The sequence below is a fragment of the Triturus cristatus genome, chromosome 3_2 (assembly GCF_964204655.1).
Source record: "Triturus cristatus chromosome 3_2, aTriCri1.1, whole genome shotgun sequence".
In the NCBI taxonomy this organism is placed as follows: Eukaryota; Metazoa; Chordata; class Amphibia; order Caudata; family Salamandridae; genus Triturus; species Triturus cristatus.
In genome coordinates, this window is record NC_140584.1 from 1,044,214,117 (window position 1) to 1,044,239,811 (window position 25,695).

The window sequence follows — 25,695 nt, forward strand, 5'->3', positions numbered from 1 at the left end:
TTTGATTATTTTGTGGCTGGGAGCTTGTGGGATGATGCCTCCAACGGCTTGATTGCTTGCTCACTGAGTTTTGCATTGAAAAGCAATTTTGATTGTGCTGCGTGACGGGAATAGTTTAAAGGGAGACTTTAGTGGTAGGAAGTTGGTTGTTTCCCTCCTGTGATTGATTATAGGTTTGTTGTATGACCAGCTTGGTGTTAGAAGAGCTATGAGTGATCCTGTGGTTGGAGGTTGGTTGTATGGTGAGGTATGCAGTAGAAAGTAAGAAGGTGTTGCATATCATTAGGTTTGAGGGTAAATAGTAACCTGCTTGGTATGAGGTAGTTTAGATGGTTCCCAACATGGTTGTAGGTGGTTTACTTGTAATCTTATTGACTAGAGGCAATATTGGGTGGTGCACTTTGTGGTTTAATGATGATGGGATTGTGAGTCCTTACTGGGGTGGCCGGGTAGCTACTATGCTTGGAGTTGGGGTTTGGTGGTGCTCCTTGCTGTTATTTGTGTGTTGGATGGTACTGCCTGGGATTGTTACTGGATTGAGCGAAAAGCTCTCGAGATAGTTAAGTTATAACATCTGTTCTGGTGATGGGTTGACTGAGTAAGTACTGTTGCAGTTGGAGTTAACTATCTACACTAAACTACTGGCTTTTTGAGTTTGCTAGTAATCAAGCACTGGCCCGGTGGTCCTGCTCTCTGAGAACCTCATTGTGACATTCTGTGTCCTTTTCAAGGTGGTTAGCATTAGTCTGACAAACTCCTACCAAAAGCCACCAATAAAGATTCTTTATCTACAATATAACCAAAACTATAAAGGCAAAAGATAGCCAGGCTGTGTGGAGTAATGCTCAAGGAATCGGAGGTTTCAACTGCCCATTTTAGGTCTTGCCTAGCGTTGCAGCACATGCGCTGCTCGCTCGGCGAGACCTATAGTGGGAGAGGAGATTGCAAAAGGGGACTTGAAGCCCCGCCCATCATTTTCATTGGGTCGCGTCTGCGTTTATGCTAAACGCTGGCTTCCCATTGAAAATGATGCTTTTGGGTCACTGCCCTTTCTCCCTTTGGTCCGGCCCATCCGGACTGGCTCGTCTGCTTCACGGCTGTCGTGAAGCACTTTCTTATCTTTAGGGGGGGGGCCGTCTGTTTCTAATTAGCATGGCCTTAGCGTGGCCATGCTAATTAGAAACAGATGCCCCCCCCCCTAAAGATAAGAAAGTCTGCAGGCACTACCCTGCACATTGAGGCCCGTGCGAGCGAGCGCTTGTTTTCCTAATGTAGCGCAAATTCGACCCTAAAGTATTGGGCCGCGTTACATGAGCACCAGTCACTTTGTTCAAGGACACACACGTTTGCTGTTTTAAAAAAAATTATTTTGGGCACGTTGATATTAAGTGATTTTACGGAAGCAAGGAACGTTGAATCGACGCGGAGACTAGAGCCTAGGCCTCTCGACGTCCAAAGTCGGCAACTCTGGCCATAGTGCCACATCCCCTCTCAAAGTTGTAGGGAAGTAGTGGCAGACGACATCCCAATCTTAAGGAATGCAGCGAGAGACCACTACAGAGTTGTAAGTAGGTGCAAAAAATACAAATTGGCGCTTTTCCGAAGGCTTAGGAGGCAGCAACCAGCTCAGCTTCAGAAAAACATGACTGCAGCGAAACAAGAGTAGGTGTGGCGACGCTCTGTGTACATTGCACGTACACCACGTGGAAACGAGAATGACCGTAGCATGTTTTAAAACAACGCGGTACTTTGAAAAGCAACGTCACAGAGATAGCGTACAGATCATGATTACGAAGAGTTATGCCCCCGTTAACGTTGTTTTCCAAACCCTACCACTACTGGGTTATTAAATTTCGCTTGAACAATGGACCAGGGTAAAATGCGAGCTACTCTGCGTGATGACGTCAGCCTAAATTACCATTTGGAACGCAACAACACTTCTTAACATCACATGCGCAATGGTTATTTCAAGCACTAGACCGTGAACCTTTAGTTATAGGTGGGCGCTTTCTTTGCGGTCCATGCCATCTACTAGAAAGGATTATTCCCTTTGTAGCAGGGAGAATAGTTGTACAAAAGACCCCATTCCTCTCCTCACTCCCCAGAATTAGAGAGATCACAAAACAGTGCGTAGGAAAACAATGGTGACGGAAATTGTGTTGCAGTAAGGTTTGTGCAGTGCTTTCTACCTCTGACGAGGCTCTAAGGCGCCTAATGGCGTTTTCTGCATACAAACAAGTGAAATGGCAATAGTTCATCAACGCACATTGAGGAACCCGGCAAGCGTCCAGAAGTAGTGGATAGTGGAGAAGGGTGCTTCAGTGTGCAGGTTTGCTGCGGTGAGTTAAAGTAACGGACTGGAAGCACCCAGATAGCAGTTCTAACACCAGGCTGTGTGCGCAGCGCCATGCTCACAGATCACATTAGTGCCAAACGGGGCTGGACTCTTCCCAAAGTCTGGATCCTCCTCATGCTGACCCGGCCCGTGTTTTTGTAGTGTTCCAGTACCTTTAATGTCTCATGTGATTAACAGCAGATAGTTTGTTTCATTATTCGGTCCAGGCTCTCAGATTGTATTTGTGTCCAGATTTGGAATAGGAAATCCGTTTTTATTATCCCAGTTGTGATTACGCTGGTTCCCTTTATTCTAGATTTGGATCAAACTAGTGTATTTTGTTATTGAACGAAAACAGTCCACCCAGTGTGCTGCCCTGTACCAATATTGGGTGTTTTTAATTTCAAATCTAGACCAGGCAAGTTGTTGCGATTTTCCTATTTCGGACCGGTTTTCTCTTTTTCATACCTCTGATGAAGGCCATGCCAGTATTTGATATTTTTCAGATTCTGACATGGTTCTATATTCTCCGGATTTACATCGTGCAAACCTCGACTCGCTGCGTAAAAGGGGGGTTGTACATGCGTGAAAAGCATGGAGTCTGTGGGAAGGGGTTGCAGGGTAAGGGGGAACGCAGGGGCTCCAGGGAGAAGCAATTAGGTGTTGTTTTTGATATTGTAAATAACAATGGCTTTTAATTTTTTTAAAGGCATTGCCATTTACAATGCCAATAGCTCCAAAATTCGCAGTTGCGATACCTATTGCATTGTAAATGCTTGTTCATGTTGCTCCCGTCTGATGAGAGCACAAAACACTCTTTTCGCTCTTATTAAAGTAATGATATCTGTTAATTATGATTAAGGCTCCCTGTTTTCCGTTTTTACTGATTTTTACAGATAAATGCAGACTCAAAACATTTCTTTTCTTGTCTGTATTTATTTTTAAATGTGGATAAAAACAGAAATTGTGTCGCTTTTTCAGTGATTCTAAAAACTGTCTGCCATGACTGCCAGGCCAATAGCTGTGTGGATTGATGGGTAAGGGGGCTAAAAAAGAAAGACATTTTAGTAAAGAGGCTTTAACAGCAGTAGATATGCTCAAGGCTGATACTGAAATATGCATATTTTATTATAAGTGCATTGATTTATCTTCTGTGGGGGTTTACAACATTGAAATCTAGTAGGCATTCAGCATGAGTGCATATTTCCCGGTTAAAAAAATGTGGAAATATACTAATTTCAGCTTCATTTTTCCACAAAACCCAAAATAAATATGGATAAATACAGATAAAATGTGCAAAACATAAATTTGAATAAATACAGACGGAAATGTAAAAAAAAATGCCATAAAACCGGGAGCCCTAATCATGATTTACCCTTGATACGGAAACAGCATTGCCCAGGAGCCGCCCAGAGCTGGTAATGTAAAATTGTGCTTTAGTGCCAGATTAGGGCTGACGCCAGGACAGATCTGTGGGTCCCAGAGGAGCACAGACTGCATCAAGCTTACTCTGACTCCGGAGGCTCGTAGCGTCTTGTTTCCAGCAAAGTGTTAGACTCCTGTCCATCAGGAGGGTCAAGGTGTTTGAGCTCTGGGATTAGATTTATGGAAAGACCACTCATTGCACAGGTTCATATAGTCACAACAAACATGGTTGACATAGAGGTGCTTCTAAAGGAAAGAGAGGATAAAATGAGACATAGAGCCCTCGACATTTGCACTTCACATGTTTGAACTTAAGCAAAAGCATGTAATTCGGGCTGCTCCAGGATCCGGCACACCTTTCAGCTCCCGACATTTTAAAGTGGTTTGGATGCTAATTCTTCTGTTCAAGTAACGCAGGTATTTGCTAGAGCACACACCTAGTCCCAAGGCGCAGTGTAGCACTTTGCAGGGAACATAATTATTATAGTTGGATCATCGTCAACAGAAGGTGCTGCACACAAAAAAATCTAGTGTGTTGTGCTCCCTTGATACCGGATTGCCTTAAACCAGGGTGTTACTGGGAAACAGACATAGGCAGCTCACTGAGCTGGGGTTATTTGTAAATATATTTATATTTAAGTAAGTTTGCAATTTGTGGTATGGAATGGTAAAGTGATATCTCCTCAAATGTGCTTTTGTTAATCAGAACCTAATCCAAGGCTTAGAGTCCGGGTCTCTAAGGTCCAAGCAGCTCAGCAACGTTGGCACTAGACCACATCTCCTGCTCTACAATTCACCTGTAGTGGTCGTAGATGGGCTAAGTGTTTTGAATGTTTGAGTTGTAGTGTGGTCGTCTGGTTCGAGTATGAGTAAGACCTAGCCATTGAAGGTGGGTTTAACAGCAATTTGTAGGAGAGTGGGTTGCTGTCGATGATTGGTTGCTGCGCAGCACAGTGAGATTGATTCTGCCACTTGAGAACAGAAGTGGGTTGTGTGGTCTATTACAGATTGGGTTTTAAATTGTATGTTTCTTTATATTTTTTGTAACCTATCATGGTTGTTAGTACCGGAATATATTACTCACTCCAGAGCAGCCACAGTGGTAAGAAGGTTTTCTTATTACCATATTTATATATTTTTTTAGAGTGACAACTTTGTTTTCCTATCACCCTTAGTCATCAGTGCTTTTTCATGGCACTTTTTAGTTTTAACAATCAAAGAAATTACTTTTGATTGGTTTCTAGTTTGATTGAACGTGGCCACGTTCCCTAGCGTGACTTTCCTTTTCGAACTGAATCCAAGAAAGGAAAGAAAAATAGGAAATATGAAGTCATAGCTCATATTGAGTGCATTTGCTTCCGACTTAGAATGCACGTAATGGTGTGATTTATCTCCATCGCGGTACATTATTTACTGCTACTGTCCCCCACCTTCTGCTAAATACTTTAGTTTGAAGCCCTTTAGTACCTTGACTATAATGCAGTAAGTAGCATCTTCTTTTTTTAGTTTTCACTGCCTGCTAATCCTGTTGTGTGCTGCTGTTACTTTAAATGAGTTGTAGTGCTTTCACCTCTACTGTTTTGGTGCACCGTGGCTTCATTTATTTGCAGTTGGCCTTCACCGAGTGGACCTCACATCTCCGTTCCCACTTCCTGTAATGGCATTTCAAAGTTAATGTAAAGTATTGATTAGTATTTAATGCCACATTAAGGAGTAGGAGAGCAAAGACTAACAGGAAATTAAGAAGATACCTGTAACAGCAAGCAAAAGGCCTTAGATAATGTCAATATGTTAGCGACCAAAGACAGGGACTCTTACTCATACACAATACAAGTATCCGTCTGCAGCAAAAGAAGTGCAGTCTGGCAGAGAGTAACAAATGTAACTCACAAAAAGCTTTGTTGCAAAAAAGAGAATGCAAATGTACTAAACAGTGAGTCGAACGGTCGTAGAGAACCTGTGCAAATAAGAGGCCCGCAGAATGTATGTCATTACAGATATCACAGACAATATAAAGTGGCGGTATAATTCCTTGGGAAGAGGTTATGTCTGATACATTTTGTTAATTGTAACTGCCCCAGCTGCTAAGCTGATAAGGCTTTTTATATGTTGTTTGTACCAAAATTATTCCTGATGGAACAGTGCTGAGGGTTAGTTACATGTTATACTATCTATAAAAACAATGTGCTTGTGATAAAAGTGTACCCATCATATTTGTGGAAATGAGTAATTCGTCTGCCTCTCGTGAGTTTCAATTAATCATATAATATAACATGCATTGGCAAAGCCGATAGATCTCGCCTATGCAATAGCTATTGGCTTTGCCAATGTGTTTGTCATGTTGTATTCTACCGTGGCCGCTGTTAGGCATGGCTAAAAGTTAGTTTCGTACAGGAGAGTGTTGAGTAGTGGAGTGTCGAAGAGTGGGGTATCGTGGAGTGGAGGAGAGTGGTATACAGTGGAGTGGAGTAGAGTGACATTAAGTGGAATATAGTGGGGTGGCACTTCATACGTTAGAGTGCCGTAAAGTGGGGTAGAGCGAGCAGTGTGGAGTAGTGTTGTGGAATGTTGTAGAGTGGAGTGCTGAGGAGTGGCATAGAATGAAGTGGGGTAGAGTTGAATGACATAAAGTGGAGTGAGGTAGAGTGGAGTGGCTTAGAGTGGCATAGAGTGGAGTTCTGTAGAGTGGTGTGGAGTAGAGTAAAGCGGTGTAGAGTGAGTAGAGTCGTAAAGTAGCATAGAGTTTAGTGGCGTAGACTGGCCTAGAGTGAAGTGGTGTGCAGTGGAGTGTATGACACTCCACGCCTCTGAGTGCAGTGGAATAGAGGGGAGTAACATGGGCTGCCGTAGACTGGAGTGGCGTATTCATGGTGTGGTAGCGCACTGCCATTACAGAGAGCACATTTTCAATTGAAATGGCCATTGCATTTGCACATACAGTTTTACTGATTAAACTCTATAGCGCACAAATGATAATGTGTGGAAATGGCATCACCTAGTGTACTGATTTGTTTTGATCGTATTAAAATATTTGTTTTCACCACACTTAAGAATTACAAAAGAAGTGCTTCATATGTGCTTTCCTAGTTTCTATTTATTCTAAAACATTCGCACAGTTCATTTACAGACATTTAAATTGTGTTGTGTGCTAGAAGAAAACTTTTCATTTCCCACCCCCAGTATCCAGCAAGATTGTCACTTAAATCCTCTCTTTGAAGCCAGTGAAAGAAAAGTAAACACCAAGCTCCCATGGAAGACAGAGCCTAACAGTTGACCTCTGTCTTTGAATGCACAGCAAATGTGACCAAATACGAAATAACTTTAAAGGCCTGTTTACGGAAAGCGAGCAGTGGTGCAAGAATACAAGGAGCTATGATAAACAAACTATGTGCCACAAGCAGGAAAAAGACAACCTGGACAGCCAAAGACAAATCAAGTCAGCTAATAGCAAGCAAATGTCAGTTACAAGTCACAAATCCAGATGTAGGCAATGTATGGAATGCATTCCCAGGGAAGCTTTGAGAATGTACCCAAGAGTTATTTTTGCAACCAGACAGCTGCACTGTCTGATAGGCTTCGACCTAAAAATGAGGATAACCCAAAGGCTTTTCTGACAGACCATTTATCAGTGGGTGTTGTGATAAGACTTCTACAGTATAATGCACATTTTAAAACTGAAATGTGTCTGGTTCTAAAAACAGAGACCGTTCTACTTGCTATGTCGAACACTGCATCAGTAAATCGTCATTAGTATTCTTCTTAAAAATGTGGAACATCCAATGTGTAAGAACGGTGTGTTCTATTTTAATATGTATGAAGGGGTTTATCAGGACTAAAGGGGTCAAGCTCCATATGTGTGCAAACGATCAGTTTTTTCTGTAAAGAAGTTTGGAATGATGAGCTAATGCAGATAATTGGGAGCGAGATGAGGGTGTTGACAAAATGAATTGGATTTGGAATTCTATTATGTTTTATTTTAATTACATTTAAGAATATTGAAGCCTCATAGCTGTTGTAGGGGGGGGGGACAAGTCAGAAATGCTGGAGTGTTGTACTTCTACATGCATGATTATGATGAAAAGTCAAGAATTTCTTATAGCATCAATTTAAATGCCCCTCCCCCCCCCCAACAACAATCTAAAATCGTGAAACTTACCTTGCGTGATATGTAACCAGTATGTCTGGAGGATGGGAAGTTCTTCTTATTTTACATAGCAGTCCTTAAATATTTCCAATTAAGTGCACTTGACAACTGCTGTCCTACTTCTGTCTTAATGGCAGTACTCGGAAATAAAATGACAAAACCTCGTTGATTCAACAAGCCCACCACTGGGTGATCGATCTTAAATACTAAGCATGCTGGTGAGAATACCAGCAGTGACGCACTGATGCAGTGGTCTACGTAGGAGGTGCAACACCATCTGCTCAGTGTGTTGCAAAATTAGATTTAATTATTTTAAGATGTCTTGCTATTATACATTTGTGAGACATTGTGTTTGATGTTTCATAAATGAAATTTCAATACTTGTTTTTGGTTTTTTAGATTATTTTTTTTATACAAATCTACAAAAAAGACACAAGGAGTCTTCTTTTCTATAAATTTAATATATCAATCTAAATCTTAGGCAGGGCAGTCAGAGCTATGACACACTGCAGTACCACAATGTGAATATGACCAATTAATGATTAAATCTGCGACAATGGATCAGTTTGAAAGTACCAATGTGGTTCGGATTATGGACAAATTGATGATTACCTTTCCAACTGGAGATGATATGGATTTGTTGCCAAGTCCTAAATAGACTAAATGTAGATGAGATTGTGGATGGGTTAAAGTAACATGAACGGTGAGGTGGGCTTAGTGACGGATCATAAGCGATTCACCAGAGTTGTTAGTGGGCTTGATGGTGGATGGCTTTGGGAATTCCATCAACCATCTAAAAGGTGAATGTGATCGAGCGTACCGATGCAGATGAAAGCTGAATGAATGGTTCATGAGTTGAATATGGACGTACGTTGTATAGTGGATTGGTTGCAGATTGCTAGTATAGTGTGGTGGACTAATGGTAATTTAGTTTGAAATAAGGTGATTAGAGGTATGTTGGATGGTGAATGGTCAGGTTAGATGGTCTGGAGATAACCAGAGTGGGTGGAATGCCTTGGAGTTGGAATTTATAATACTCATGTGATTCATGGTATATAACTTTCTGTGACTGCCAGTTGTGCATCAAATAGCATCTCGGATAGTGTTATTTAGTGCAAAGTGTTTTGTTTGCTATTTGATATACTAATTTTGTGCTTTATTTCTTGATTTCACATTTTCCATTGTTTGTGTTAGTTTTTGGTACATTTTGCTGCTGAAAGCAAATTCTTGAGGTTTGTGTAATCTCCAGAGCGTCGTTCTTTTCTTGCCCCCTCATACTCTGTTTTTGCTCCACAGTTCCATCCATTGTCCCTCTGTAATACCAGTGAAGATGAGCAAACGAAACCTGGATTTATTGCAATTGTCAAGCTGGAGAGTCCAGAACGAGATGTTCCCCCATGCCTATCACTGCCTAACAAGGTAAGGAATCTCAGTTTCTAAATTATAATAAGGTCACTGATCATATGATGCTGAACCTAGGTACCGGTTAGAGGTCTGGTCCTTTCCTCTTGTGGTAGTCTGACTTTGACCTTTACTTTGATGTTCCTTGATGTTTGCTTTAAATGATCCTTGACCATTACTTAGATGTCTGTTGGCCTTTTTATTTCAATGACACTCAACCTTACTTGGATGCCCCTTGACCTGTGCTGTAGATTGCTTGGTTTTTCCTGTTGGTGGGGCTTGGCCTTTAATGTAGACAGTATTTAAACTTGAGTGCGCACAGTCTTTGGTGTTTTCTGTGAAATGTCTTTGGTCTCAGGGCCTTCGGATTTATTTCTATGTGGTCTTTGTCCTTCGCTCTATATGTTCTTAGGCCTTTGCTGTAGCTAATGTTCCCTGATCTTTGCTCCAAATCATCCTTGACCTTTGCTGTAGATGGTCTTTCCCCTTTGCTGTAGATGGGCGTTCACCTTTGCTGTAGATGGCCGTTCACCTTTGCTGTAGATGGCCGTTCACCTTTGCTGTAGATGGTCTTTCCCCTTTGCTGCAGAGATGGTCTTTCCCCTTTGCTGCAGAGATGGTCTTTCCCCTTTGCTGCAGAGATGGTCTTTCCCCTTTGCTGCAGAGATGGTCTTTCCCCTTTGCTGCAGAGATGGTCTTTCCCCTTTGCTGCAGAGATGGTCTTGCACTTTGCTGTGGATGGTCTTTTCCCTTTGATGTAGATGGTCTTTCACCCTCGCTGTAGATGGTCTTTCACCCTCGCTGTAGATGGTCTTTCACCTTTGCTGTAGAGATGGTCTTTCCCCTGTGCTGCAGAGATGGTATTCCCCCTTTGCTGCAGAGATGGTCTTTCCCCTTTGCTGTAGAGGTGATCTTTCCCCTTTACTGTAGAGATGGTCTTTTCCCTTTGCTGTAGATGGTATTTTCCCTTTGCTGTAGATGGTCTTTTCCCTTTGCTGTAGATGGTCTTTCGCCCTCGCTGTAGATGGTCTTTCACCCTCGCTGTAGATGGTCTTTCGCCCTCTGCTGCAGAGATGGTCTTTCGCCCTTTGCTGCAGAGATGGTCTTTCCCCTTTGTTGCAGAGATGGTATTTCCCCTTTGCTGCAGAGATGGTCTTTCCCCTTTGTTGCGGAGATGGTATTTCCCCTTTGCTGCAGAGATGGTCTTTCCCCTTTGCTGCAGAGATGGTCTTGCACTTTGCTGTAGATGGTCTTTCCTTTTGCTGTAGATGGTCTTTCCCTTTGCTGCAGATGGTCTTTTCCCTTTGCTGTAGATGGTCTTTTCCCTTTGCTGTATTTATTTATTTGAAAGGTTTTATAGAGCGCGAACAAGACCCTTGCGGGTATCAGAGCGCTTAACAGTCAAATAGAGTTTTTATACATAAATCAAAGGGAAATTGTAACATCTATACAAAAAAACATAATTCAAAAACACAGTGATCAAGTACAACGGGCCTCTATCCCCTTGAATCAGTGGAACAATAAGATGGGATGTCCAAACTTAGCTGGACCCTTGTCATAGTCCGGGAAATGGTAACACTATAGCAGATCACAAGCCCTCAATGGACAGTACTCAAGTGAATTTAGCCATGAGAATTAATTTTACTTCCTTTTTGAAGGATGCAAAAGAGGTGTTAAGTCTGGTTTCAGGTGGTAGAGCATTCCAAATTCTTGGTGCCATCTCTGAGAAAGTGCGGTTGTAAGTTTTTTTTCTTGTTGAATCTCTGTGTTTTTAGAATTAGGTTTTCAGCACTTCTAGAGGATCTGAGCCCTCCGGAGATTGTTAGCTTTTGTGATAGGTATCTGGGTGTATCGTGGTGTATGGCTTTGTGCGTCATACACACAAGTGAATTCGGGCTTCCAGGGGAAGCCAATTCAGGGATTTGAGGTCCGGTGTGATGTGTGCATTTCTTTTAGAACCAGTGATGAGTCTCGCTGCAGCATTGATTGTGGCTCTTAATGGTGCTGTGGTTGCCTTGGGTAGGCCACAGAGAGAGACACTACCATACTCGACTCTGGGGATGACAAGTGCTTGAACTGCTTGCTTAAAGTCCTTGGTAGGCAGGAAGGGTTTCAGCTTCCTCAGTGTGTTTATCTGGTAGTTGGCTCCCTTAGTAGCGTTGCTGATATGTTTTTGCATACTGAGGTTACCTGTAGATGGTCTTTCGCCCTCGCTGTAGATGGTCTTTCATCCTCGCTGTAGATGGTCTTTCACCCTCGCTGTAGATGGTCTTTCACCCTCGCTGTAGATGGTCTTTCCCCTTTTCTGTTTATGGTATTCCCCCTTTGCTGTAGAGATGGTCTTGCACTTTGCTGTAGATGGTATTTCCCCTTTGCTGTAGATGGTCCTTTCCCTTTGCTGTAGATGGTCTTTTCCCTTTGCTGTAGATGGTCTTTTCCCTTTGCTGTAGATGGTCTTTTCCCTTTGCTGTAGATGGTCTTTCGCCCTCGCTGTAGATGGTCTTTCCCCCTCGCTGTAGATGGTCTTTCGCCCTCGCTGTAGATGGTCTTTCGCCCTCGCTGTAGATGGTCTTTCGCCCACGCTGTAGATGGTCTTTCGCCCACGCTGTAGATGGTCTTTCGCCCTCGCTGTAGATGGTCTTTCGCCCTCGGTGTAGATGGTCTTTCCCCTTTTCTGTTTATGGTCTTTCCCCATTGCTGTAGATGGTCTATCACTTTTGCTGTAGATGGTCTTTAAACTTTGTTCTTGATGGTGAATCACTGTCGTTACACTTTTCTACAGAAGACCCTTCACTATATTTCACTTTCCCTTCTCTGTTAATTTGCCCTAATACGTTGTTTGCAGCCTACTTCTGCCGCTTAGTTCGTCTTGTCACTTTTTCTTTTGATTCTTTGCTGTGGTTCCCCAAAGTGTTCCTATTATTGCCTTCCTTGTCACACAAACTGAACGTAGTGTACAATTAGGCGATTTAGGTTCCGTTTACGGGCTTTCACACATTAACAAATGTTCTTTGGGGGGTGGGGAGGTATCCCTTTAATGTACCATATCTCTGCTTTTTTTTTATCTCCTAAGCTTGGAAGTACTGAAACAATAAATATTATGTTATAAAGCTGGACATTCTCCTTAACAAACCCTTCATGCTTTGCCAACTGCGTTTAAAGAACACTGTGTTTGTATTACAACTGCTTGTACAAATAAGAAACCAAGAACAGCCAACGGTTCAGGACATTACATCATGTCTGCGAACTGACCAGCATACGAGTGGCAAGCTAAGATATGAAAGGAGGGTTTGAGAAAGCTACGGGTGACTGGACCTGTTTACACTGCGCATGTCCAACGTGCGGCAGGGTTTTACATTGGTATGTTACCGATGTTACGTTATGTTATTGCTGTTCATAACGCATTCTTCCATTGGTCTTGCCTTATAGTTTTTTCAGACTCCTAGTGACTTTCAACATGTTTTGGATGTTTCCATTTCAGACCGAGACTGATTGAGTGAGTGTGTTGTGGGTGTTTTCTTTGGTTGCTATGTTGTGTTTCTTGAACTGTGGGTGTGCGATTTTTAAAAGTGGCTAACAACTGAGGCTGGTGACCTTTACCAGTTGCTTACCAATTGATTTGGGGGGTTAGGTATGCCTGTTGTGGGTAGAGCTGTGTGTGCGCACATTTTCTTGGTAACGTGCTTCCAGGTACGGTGACAGACCATTATCTGGTGTATTTAGGCTGTGCTGGTCGTATGGTCATTGATATCTTAAGGATTTTGAGGGCCTTGGGCCGAACGTATTTTCTGGGCTCCTGTTCAGAGCAGCTTTGAATTTCACTTGGAGCTCCTTCGGTCCTCTTTGGCCAGCTCACTGACAGTGCACAGGCACACTGGTCAAAATGATAAATGTGTTTTCGTTTAATATTCAGGGATTGTAATGTGTGTTTTCAATGGCATAGTACAGCAGCAGTTTAGTAATATTATTCCAAATAATCTGTGACCACCTCTCATTTCTCATATGTGAGGTCCTGTTTTGATCTAGAAAAAAAAATAGTTTTTTATGGGTGTTGCATGGTGTTGAAAAGCATGACTATCACATTTTTCTGCAAAATGTCTGTAGTGAACTCCCACACATTTCCCATATTAAAGATACATTAACCCCTTCGCCGCGGCAGGAATTCCACCGCGGCGCTGGGGGGGTTTGGGGGCAGTTGCGGGTCCGCTGTGCTTGTGACGGAACCACTCCGTCACGAGCCACGGTTGAGCTGTGCTCATGACGGACTGGTTCAGTCACGTCTCCGCCCACTGCGCTAATCGCCCGCACAGGCGGGGAATTAGCGCTGTGTGGGCGGAGCGGCCGCCAACGGCTGCAGCATGACGGAACCACTCCGTCATGAGCACAGCGCAACCGTGGCTCATGACGGAGTGGTTCCGTCATGAGCGGGGAAGGGGTTAAGGAGAAAACAGGATTTAAAACGTTCTATATTTAAGAACCATTTAAGGTAAACAGGACAAGACTGACTTCAGAGCAGGCTCTATCAGGGGCAATTGCCTACTTTGCCCATGCATTAAAACGTTTTTGTGTATGGTAGACATTATGTCCAATGTGCTTTGTTTGATGTTGCTGTGTGGTATATTCATTCTCTTGTGATCGCGGTGACAGCCATCTATGTGACTTATTTGTTCTTTGTTGATGTCTCAAGGTATGTTTGCTCCCTTGCGCTCTCTGCCTTTGTAGTGGGATGAAAACCAGGTAAGCATTTGCCACAAAGTTTGAGCTTCGTAAGTCGCTCGTACCTATGTATCAGAAACCCTTTGTCCCACTCTTCTGTCACTACGGCAGGGCTCATGGACTTCAGATTTCCACTGGCGTCAGGCAGCTTATCTTCCTGTTCACAATCACAAAGTGTGAGTGTCAAGAAGATCTTGTGATGGTCTATAGTGAAGGCTGAATTGATGTGATCTGTGGGTGTCCCTGTCCTACCCTGATATTGTCTGGGTTACAGTGCATCCCCAGCTGTCATTCCCACTTGCTGTCTGGACTTCTGAAACCCAGATATTGTCACGTAAGTCTCAGATGATTCCCACGTCTGTTTGCTCACTCCCTTACCCACAAAAGGGATGCATGCTCATGCTTACATGTATGTGGACACACATACGCCATCCCCCTTTCAGGCCCCACCCCACACCACCCTTTCTTCTGAGCTTTACCCCTGCTTACCTTTTATTATTGCCCTGATCGCCAGCACTTTCGCAGGAATGTATTCTGGTATTCTGCATGTGTTTAGCACGCATGCATTCGGAATGCCGTCATTAGAACGAACGTGTCTTTAACACAAATTCGTTTAGCACGCAAGTTGTTTTAACGACTTGCCTTTGGGGGGGGGGGGGTGCTGGATTTTGTAATAGTTTAATTTACTATTCCAACTCCAGTCTGAGCAACAGTAGGGAAGGTGTTGGACTTTAAATCCAACATTATTACACCAATGTGCCCCCCCCCCTTAAAGCAAGTTGTTGTGCTGAAGGAATGCGTGCTAAAGACGCGTTTATTAAATTGAAGGCACAGCGTGATTCCGGCTTCATCCTAAAAGACTTTTTCCTTTCGCTGAGTATATACTTCGTAGCCATTGTGATATTTTCTAATGTTCCTCCTGAAATCTCCTACAATCCCCTTTCCCCAACCATGGTCCTATAACCTATTTGGATCTGCTGCAGACAGCACTCCACGCCATGAACCATCTGGTTTCCTTGAAGGGACTTGATCTGCAGGGACATTTCTGACGTGGTGGGCCTCATATCTACAAAGCCTGTAGCAATGATTCCAATCTATTTCAGAGCGTCAGGGGTGGCAACTACTTCTCGGAATGACTGGTTTCAGTGATGCTTAGAAACCCAGTTGGTCCAGTCTCTCCCCTTTCACGTTTGGTATTTTTCGCACCCCTCTAATGTCTTTCCTTAATGGGCCTCATCTTTGATTTCCTACTTAAGGCAAGCTCTGTAAAGGTGTGCACTTAAAACTGACATTGGTGCTGTTGCCTCTTGTGTGGTGAGGAGGTGGTTAAATGGTGGGATGCTAGCAGGTCTTTGAATGCTGCACTGGGACTTCTTCAGGTCTAGGGCAGACATGTAAGGCCCCATGAAGCATATGTATTAAACCCCTGTAGAGATTTGTCTTAATATCCGCCCTTATTACTTTTGCCATCAGACCAGACCGAATTCCGTTGTTTTGCTTCAAGTCAAGGTCACAGTGAAAGTAGAACCGGTGAGCAGCAAGCGTAAACCCTGGCAGGCAAGTGGTAGTCGGTGTGGGTAATGAGTGTGGATTATAGGTGGCAGGCTGTAGCAAATGTCAGGGCAGCAGTAGTATAGGCCGGGTCAGAGCGTTAAGATCCTGGCTGGCAGCTGTAGTAGAGGCCAGGGCAGAGAGTTAAGATCCTGGCTGGCAGTCCGTAGTAGAGGCCAGGGCAGAGAGTTGAGATCCTGGCTGGCAGCAGTAGTAGAGGCCGGGGCAGAGAGTTGAGATCCTGGCTGGCAGTCAGTAGTAGAGGCCAGGGCAGAGAGTTGAGATCCTGGCTGGCAGTCAGTAGTAGACTTCAGGGCAGAGAGTTGAGCTCCTGGCTGGCAGTCAGTAGTAGAGGTCAGGGCAGAGAGTTGAGCCCCTGGCTGGCAGTCAGTAGTAGAGGTCAGGGCAGAGAGTTGAGATCCTGGCTGGCAGTCAGTAGTAGAGGTCAGGGCAGAGAGTTGAGATCCTGGCTGGCAGTCAGTAGTAGAGGTCAGGGCAGAGAGTTGAGATCCTGGCTGGCAGTCAGTAGTAGAGGTCAGGGCAGAGAGTTGAGATCCTGGCTGGCAGTCAGTAGTAGAGGTCAGGGCAGAGAGTTGAGTTCCTGGCTGGCAGTCAGTAGTAGAGGCCAGGGCAGAGAGTTGAGATCCTGGCTGGCAGTCAGTAGAAGACTTCAGGGCAGAGAGTTGAGATCCTGGCTGGCAGTCAGTAGTAGAGGTCAGGGCAGAGAGTTGAGATCCTGGCTGGCAGTCAGTGGTAGAGGTCAGGGCAGAGAGTTGAGGTCCTGGCTGGCAGTCAGTAGTAGAGGTCAGGGCAGAGAGTTGAGATCCTGGCTGGCAGTCAGTAGTAGAGGTCAGGGCAGAGAGTTGAGCCCTTGGCTGGCAGTCAGTAGTAGAGGTCAGGGCAGAGAGTTGAGGTCCTGGCTGGCAGTCAGTAGTAGAGGTCAGGGCAGAGAGTTGAGATCCTGGCTGGCAGTCAGTAGTAGAGGTCAGGGCAGAGAGTTGAGCCCCTGGCTGGCAGTCAGTAGTAGAGGTCAGGGCAGAGAGTTGAGCTCCTGGCTGGCAGTCAGTAGTGGGGGTCAGGGCAGAGAGTTGAGATCCTGGCTGGCAGTCAGTAGTAGAGGCCAGGGCAGAGAGTTGAGCCCCTGGCTGGCAGTCAGTAGTAGAGGTCAGGGCAGAGAGTTGAGCTCCTGGCTGGCAGTCAGTAGTAGAGGTCAGGGCAGAGAGTTGAGATCCTGGCTGGCAGTCAGTAGTAGAGGTCAGGGCAGAGAGTTGAGGTCCTGGCTGGCAGTCAGTAGTAGAGGTCAGGGCAGAGAGTTGAGATCCTGGCTGGCAGTCAGTAGTAGAGGTCAGGGCAGAGAGTTGAGGTCCTGGCTGGCAGTCAGTAGTAGAGGCCACGGTAACGAGTGTAGTACTTGGCAGACAGGTTGTAGCTGTGGTCAGGTAACGGGGATCAGGCATACTTTGTTTTATAGTCAGTAAATTAATCCCCTTCCAGTTAGCTCTTGGGGTTCAAATGAGCCGCCTTCCCAAGGGCTCAATCTTATCCGCCTTTTAAAATTCTCTTCCAAAAACTCAAAACAAATTCGGCGATGGAGGAGGCCTACTTTGCATTCCTCAATATCGTTTAATTAAGGCCAGGTTGGGGCCAAAGTAACCTCGTGTTGCTTCCAGACCATACTGTTCACTCGAAATCCATCTCAACTCATGCGATCGCGTCTCGTGTTTTTCGATGTCAAGTTCACACGCCAGGGTGTTGTTTGGAAAAGCGGTGGACCTCCCCTCCCACGCGAACACTTTTGGGGTGAGGGAGAGGTAGTCTCCGAAACTGTCTTTATATCAGTATCGTTGGTGGCAGCCTTGGCACGTGTGCGTTTCGTGGAGATAAACTCTGCTCGAGGGCCCCTGTTCAGAAATCGGGGCCACCAAAATACAAATAACATAGCGCTACGTGTTTGTGTGTCTTTTTTCCAGACAGCGCTGCTAATTGTCGCTCTTGTGTTCGGGTGCCCCTTGAGCGGGGCGAGAGATATAAATATAAAATTAGAGGGGGGATACCGAGGATGTTAGGGGGGGGGCTCTCCCCACCCGCCAGGGGGCTGCATGGTGACATCCTGACTTTATCCGAGCGGAGGACGCTCCCTGCCTGGGTGGCCTCTTTTGATGAGAGGGGCCCGCGGTGTCGCCCTCTTTAAGCTGCCGCGGATATGGAAGGGGAGGGGGTCTGGAGCTCCGCCGAGGGTCGGGTCATGCCCACCCCATCCTCTGTCACATTACTCGCTCTGCCCCCACGCTTTACTCATTAGCAGTAGCTCGCTTCATGAGTGATGTTGGGCCTGTGGCTCAAGGGTGTACGCGCTGCATTTTCTGGTATGTTTTAATTATCATTTTAAATTGAAAAGTAATCCAACAGTGAGGGCCAGTTAGGACTGGTCCGGGGCGTGCTCAGGCCTGTGCAGTTGGCGAAGACTTTAATTTATTGCGCGGTGCATCTCACCTCCTTCTAAAACACTCTCGGGTTGTTCCGTGGCCGGGTTTAGCGGCCCTGCTTCGCCCACACGCCCATCCTCCTTCGCCCACCTACTCGCCCATCCTCCTTCGCCCACCTACTCGCCTATCCTCCCTCGCCTACCTACTCGCCCCGATCAGCTCACCAACCCACTTCCGCTCAGTGCGCTGTGAGGACCCATCCGTCTGAGTGAGCTGGGCTGAGAATTTGAAATTATTTATATATCTTTAAGAGGAGGCTTCTCAGCAGCAACGCGTAGGTCGTGTCGTGCCGAGAGCCCCTGACCGGACTCTAGCAATTATGGGCCATTTTAAGACCAAGTACACAATGCACAGGGCGAACTACAATAAGAACGTCAATACTAGGTATAGTAATAGAATCCTAGCTAGGGCTTCATGGCGCACTTCTGCCGTGTCTAGGCAAGTAGCTCGTTGCCCAGTTTATTGGTGCTCAGTTTACAGATTTCCAAAGGGTTTAAGACCGGGTCGACCTTTCCAGGATGCGAGCCAACTACTGACCTGCAGACACTGTATGTTACAGCAAGCGTGCTGCTCACTACCTGCCATTTTATCTTGTGAATTATGGCAGTCGCCGGGGTGGTGTTAAAGGTACCCTTAGCCACTCCTGGCAAACACCACTGTGTCATCTTGAAACTCTCAGGTGATTATTGTTTGCAATTGCGTTTATATAGCGCTTACTGCCAGGCGCATAGCTTCAGGCGGGTGTTTGGTGTGTTCTACCCCCTAGTAAATGTATTTTCTGGTAATTATTTGGGTCCAGGTGCTTTCAATCGAGTATGGTGAGGTGTTAGTTGGATTTCACCAGGAATTGTTCCATATTCACAGATAAAAACGCACAGACACTCTCTCCCTCTCTGTTCGAAAAGTCTTCAAAAATGTTGTCTCTGTTACAAAATATTTTGTTTTTTCTCCCTTCGTAACCATACCAATCGTCATTTGTCTCCCTTTCCACTTCCCCTTTAGCCCCTCTCATGCACCCTGCTTGTCGTATTATGTATTTTAATATTATATGCCAGTGTGATTGTCGGGAAATCCAAACCTCGCCCCCAACACCCCAATCTTACGGACCGAGGTACACGCCTGCTTACTGCCCCTGACGAGGCGTTGAGGCAAATATATTGATGTCTTGGATTATCCAGACTGAGCACATTGTCTGGTCCCCGGTGCGTCTGTGATTTGGTAGCAGTGACGCACCTCTCTGATCCTGGAGTCGGTTGTTCAGTGTCAAGTAAGTGTGGTTGATGGTACTATGTTTAGAGCATTCATTCCTCCCTCTATTGTTTGCTCCGCTCAGGTTATCCCGGCACCCCCTATACCTCCCAGCCCTACTACCCCATATATTGCGACTTCTCCAAGGCTACAACGCCTTCCACTGTAGGGCAGGGAACACGGATCCCTCAGAAGCAGTGGCTGTGTATGAAGCAGTTAATAGCAAGCACACTGGTTCCACCAGTGAAGAGTAGGTTACGTGTTCAAGATGGCAATCTCGTTATTGGCATCATGTCACCTTGTAACCCCCTGCTGTTGCCCTATGCTCACCATGACCAACCCCACCGAATATGTGATATCCACACACTGCTCCTCGCGGCTCCGCTCTGCGTCCCTCTCTCCTCTGCAGGGTTGGACTGGCCCACAGGGCAATCTGACGGCACCAGGTCTGGTCTGACAGGTCAGTGTGTGGGTGGCTTTTTGGCTGTTTATGGGTCTGTTTTATGGTCTGGTGGGATAGTGTTTACTGTTGATTTCCCTCATATCACCAGAAGCATTACCTGCAGCAAGCACAAATGCATGTAGTCTTCAATACATTGCAACACACTTATACAGCCTGCCTTTACAAGTGTAAAACCGCCATGATATGTAAATGAGAGCCTCTTTTTTTAACCATCTTATTCGCTAACTGAGGCTACTTTTATTTTGGCGCGTGGGCCTCCTTTCTTTCCCTGCCCTTCTGTAGGCACTCCTGGCTGTGCCAGTCTCGCTGTTGCACCATTCTTTGTGTTGCCTTCTTCTGAGGCTCCTTGCGTATCTCCAACCACCTATGCTCTCCATGCCCTTTTAACTATACTCCTTACACGTTCCAGATTAACACTGCTGCCTGGGCTCCTTGCACATTCCAGAGTACCACTACTGCCTGGGCTCCTTGCACATTCCAGAGTACCACTACTGCCTGGGCTCCTTGCACATTCCTGATTACCACTGCTGCCTGGGCTCCTTGCATATTCCTGATTACCACTGCTGCCTGGGCTCCTTGCACATTCCTGATTACCACTGCTGCCTGGGCTCCTTGCACATTCCTGATTACCACTGCTGCCTGGGCTCCTTGCACATTCCTGATTACCACTACTGCCTGGGCTCCTTGCACATTCCAGAGTACCACTGCTGCCTGGATTCCTTACACATTCCTGATTACCCATGCTCTCTGACCCCCACACCCTTGCCCCAATGCCCGGACCTCTTACACATTCCTGAGTCCCCCTTCTGCCTGGACTCCTTACACATTCCTGATTACCCATGCTCTCTGACCCCCCACCCCCTTGCCCCAATGCCTGGACTCCGGACACATTCCTGAGTCCCCCTTCTGCCTGGACTCCTTACACATTCCTGATTACCCATGCTCTCTGACCCCCACCCCCTTGCCTCAATGCCTGGACTCCGTACACATTCCTGAGTCCCCCTTCTGCCTGGACTCCTTACACATTCCTGATTACCCATGCTCTCTGACCCCCACACCCTTGCCTCAATGCCTGGACCTCTTACAAATTCCTGAGTCCCCCTTCTGCCTGGACTCCTTACACATTCCTGATTACCCATGCTCTCTGACCCCCACCCCCTTGCCTCAATGCCTGGACCTCTTACACATTCCTGAGTCCCCCTTCTGCCTGGACTCCTTACACATTCCTGATTACCCATGCTCTCTGGCCCCCACACCCTTGCCCCAATGTCTGGACCTCTTACACATTCCTGAGTCCCCCTTCTGCCTGGACTCCTTACACATTCCTGATTACCCATGCTCTCTGACCCCCACCCCCTTGTCCCAAAGCCTGGACTCCGTACACATTCCCAACTACCCCTGCTGCCTGGACTCCTTACACATTCCTGATTACCCATGCTCTCTGAGCCCCGCACCCTTGCCCCAATGCCTGGACTCCTTACACATTCCTGATTGCCCTTACTCTCTAAACCCCCTGCTGCCTTGGCTATTTACACATTCATAATTACTCCTGCTCACATAACCCAATTCTGCCTGGGCTATTTACACATTCCTGATTACCCCTGCTGCCTGGACTCCTTACACATTCCTAACCACCTCAACCCTCTTTTCCCTGCTGTTGCCCGTCTTAAGCAGACTCCTTACACGTACCGATTACCCCTGCACTCTAAGCCCCCTGCTGCTTGGGTGTGAGGGGAGACCTGTCGCACTTTAAAATGGCAAAACAGGTCGGAGTAGTTTAGTCGTACGTTTATTCAGCCAGAGGACCCACGTCCTGCAGATCCTTCCTTCTTCCATGAGTTCTCAATTCCAACTGGTTAAGCTGGAGTTGGAAACCAGGGAGAAGGAACCCAGAACAGCAATCCTAATGCAAACATAAAGATGTTGTGGGCCAGCATGAGCCCAGATACAACACAAAGGTAGGACAAAGAAAGTAACAACACTACATCCTCTCCCTCCTTTACAAAACAAAAGTTACAACCTAAAATGCAAGAAAGTAAATAAAACATTGTTAGCACATATGAATAATGGAAATCAATTCATGTAAAAGTCTTAAACCTAGAGGGCATAGATGCATCGCGCACAAGCCTCTCTGAAGCTCCAGCGTCACTAAAATTACCACTACTTTGTGAGTCTGAATTATCTGAAAAAATTAAATCATGTATGTCATCAGCCAGAACTGGCTCTGTGACATCTGATAGAGTGGAACCAGAAGGTCCGGCACTTACACCAACATGGCATGAGCCACAAGTGCCACACCAGCAATCACCACCATCATAGTCTTCCTCCAAACTGTTTCTGTGCTTGTTTATTTTGTCACCTTGTTCTGGAGTAAGCTTTAACAAAGCCCTTTTACCCACCACCCTTTTTCCTCAACCAGATCAGAGCCTTTAGCTACTCTGGTGAGTCTTACCGGTACAGAACATTTTGAGACTCCTTTCTTAACCTTTACTGGGATGTTTAATCATCATCCAATCACCCACCTGAAAATCAAACCTGGACTCTGTGCATGTAATAAAAAGATGCTTTTTGTGACGTTTGTGCAGCAGAAGCCTTTTTTCACAGTCTTCTTAACATCACTGAGACATCCTTTTTCTTTAGAAACGAAGTCTCTCATCCAATTAGGACAAACTTCACACTTTGGTGTTCTCTTCCTCAAAATGCAAAAAGGTGCAACCCCAGTTGTACTATGGGGAGTGATCAAGTAAGCTCAAACCTTTCTTCTCAGGAAGTCCTCCACTGGTAATTTGTTTGCAACTGCAGTCTGAAACGTATTCATTCTTTCCACAAGAGCATTTGAAGTTGGCGAATATAGGGCCACCTTTGAATGTTTAATGTGGAAACGATCAATAAACTTTCATCTGGAAAGAAGTCAAATGGGTGTCATTGTCCGTAACCAATTCCCTGAGCCTACCCTCCATATAAAAATGTTCTGAAATAATTTAATAACGTTAGCTGTGGAGATGTTGGGGACAAAGTCAAAATAGATTATTTTTCTCGAAATGAGTCTGTTGTGACCAAAATATATTTTGGTCTGGAAACAATACCTCAAAAGGGCCTGCAAAGTCCAAAGCCACTTTGGTCTAAACGTCATCTGGAAGTGGAACAGTGTGAAGTAGAGTTTGATGTTTCACCCAATGTTTGTCAGAAAACAAACGTGTCACACTTGGAAATCCAATTTGACACCTGGGAATCCAATAATGGCTACCAAAAGAAATGTTTGAGGTTTTTAGAAGTGCCACCTACACCCAAGTGAACTTGATGAGCTGCGTTAATCAATGTTTTATGTATGGAAGATGGTGGAATGCCAACTTAAGTTCTCATGAAAAAAACATTTGCTAAAGAGTTCTTTCCACCTGAGCACCTTAAGAGGAGGAGCCAAATACCTTTCTCTGAGCCATCCTTTACTGATGATAACACCTTATCCTTACATAAGGCATCCATTCAGTCACTCAAGGATACCATGCCAGATGAACTTCCAAGTATCATCTAACGTGGCAACGACACATTCAACATAATCCTTACCATCAATCTGATCAGCACAGTTCAAAGCTATCCGGAGAGGCAGTCAGCCCTCACATTTCTACCTCCAGGAATAGAATGAATGGACAAATTGTACTCCTGTAGGCGAGACAACAGCCTGACTAGTCTGGCAGAGGCCTTACCAGATGTATTGCCATTGAGCATTTGAAGTAAAGGTTTATGGTCTGAGTAAACCTCAAAATGTGTGCCCCAGAGGAAAGTCTTAAATGTGACAATCGCCCATAAGCAAGCTAGCGCCTCCTTCTCAATGGTGTTGTGATGATACTCTGCTTGTGTTGAAGAGCGGGAGGCAAAAGCAATGGTGTGTTAATTACCCTGAACTAATTGAGACAAAATTACCCCCAGACCAACCTGACTTGCGTTCGCTGTAAGAATGCATTTGCAACCTGATTTAAAAGGGGGAAAAGATGGCCGTTGATCGGTTTTTTTTATTGCTTGAAATGCTTGGGCAGTTGTATTATCCCCAACACATTTCACACCTTTTTTTAGTATTTTATGTAACAGCAGGACCACCATTGCATATCCCTGGATAAACCTCGAGTAGTACTCTCTCATTCCCCAAATATAGTGTAAAGTGTCTGTCTTTGGGTGGCACTACCTCACTTATAGCCTGTATCAGGGAACATTTGGGTTTAATGCCATCCAAAGAAATGTGATGCCCCAAGCAATCTGGATCTTGTACCCATAAATGACATTTGTCTGGCTTGAGGGTAATGCCAACTTCATTTAAGACATCTAGTATCTTAGACAGATCAAGTTATGTTCCTGAACAGACTCTGTGAAAAGCAACACGTCATATTGATAAGCCTGTGCACTAATAATGCCCAACAGAATGGAGTCCATCAACTTCTGAAACACACTCGCTGCAGACGCCAGACCAAACGGTAAACGTAAAAATGTGAAAGCACCAAATGGAGTAATGAAAGTGGTTAGATCTTGGGAGTCTGCATCGAATGGAATCTGATGGTATGCCGAGCGCAAATCCAATAAGGAGAAAAATTTCACAGTCCCCAAGTTGGCCAGTAAATCACTTATCCAGGGGAGTGGATGACAATCCTCCAGTATGTACTTATTTAAGGTGTGTAAGTCAGCACACCGCTGTATGTCACCAGTTTTTTTCTGTACAATCCTGATGTGAATAACTCACTCGGAAGAGTCTGTGGAAATAATGATACCTTCCTCTACGAGTTTGTCCAAGAACGCTTTGAGCTCTGATATCACAGATAATGATACAGGTCTGGGTTGAGGAGCGATTGGTACTGCCTGTTTATTGAATTTTATTTGATGCTTAAATTTACGTATGGTACCAATCTTTGCCTGGAAAACCTCTGGATATTGCATAGTAATATTCAACATGATGTCTGTAGTATCTATATTAGAAGCCACACGTATCTGATAGTTCCGCCAACCAACAATAAGTTTACCTCCCACAGCCACATACCCAAGTCATGATTTATTTTCTAATAAATTTAGGGTTTTCAAAGAAAAATCCTAACATGTCAATGTCTTGGTCCCTGTGAGCTTTGGGAACAACATCAGGGCCACTGAGTGTCTTTGCACAGCATTGTGTAAACAAGGTATCTGATACAATGGTGATGGGTGCCCCAGAGTCAGTCATCATTTGTAACTTGACCTCCATAATGTGTACGTCACTCATTGGTCCTTGAATAGGTTTAGGCTCCTTGTCCTGAACAGCAAGGGTGAGCATCACCTTGGAGAAATCTTGTGTTCATTTAATCAACTGGGGAAGATACACCCACAGAATGTATCTGCACATTACCTTTGACACCCCTACCAACACTCTGGAAGTGCCCCATTTTATGACCCCTGTTGCATCTCTTACCTACTGCTGGGCAAGAGGGATAATTACTTGTATGTAGCTTGAAGCCACATCTGAAACAATAGGGTACACTCTTCCTTTGTGGCAACCTTGTGCCTTTGTCCTTGAAAGAGAAAGTATTTAAAGTATCACAATCCTGAATCATACTAACAGTGCGAGCAACAGAATTGCTTACTATGCTGCTCTGTGACACCCCCATGCGGGGTTACTTGCACATTCCCGATCACCCCTGCTCTGTGACCCCCCCCCCCTCTGCGGGGTTACTTGCACATTCGTAAATACCGCTGCGCTGTGACACCCCCAGGTTCGGTTACTTACACATTCGTGATTATCGCTTCTTTGTGACACCTCCAGGTTGGGTTACTTACACATTCCTGATTACCCCCGCTCTGTGACACCCCCAGGTTGGGTTACTTACACATTCCTGATTACCCCCGCTCTGTGACATCCCCTGGTTGGGTTACCTATACATTCCTGATTACCGCTGCTCTGTGACACTCCCAG

General features: G+C 45.3%; 1 protein-coding gene across 1 annotated transcript in view; it reads left to right on the plus strand.

The window, feature by feature from the left end:
- RNF43 (ring finger protein 43) overlaps positions 1 to 25,695 on the plus strand; it is a 385,455-nt gene that overhangs the window by 119,297 nt on the left and 240,463 nt on the right. The window contains exon 2 of the mRNA XM_085649734.1: positions 9,201 to 9,323. Coding sequence (XP_085505860.1) covers positions 9,201 to 9,323 — 123 coding nt within the window. The remainder of the gene's footprint in view (positions 1 to 9,200; positions 9,324 to 25,695) is intronic.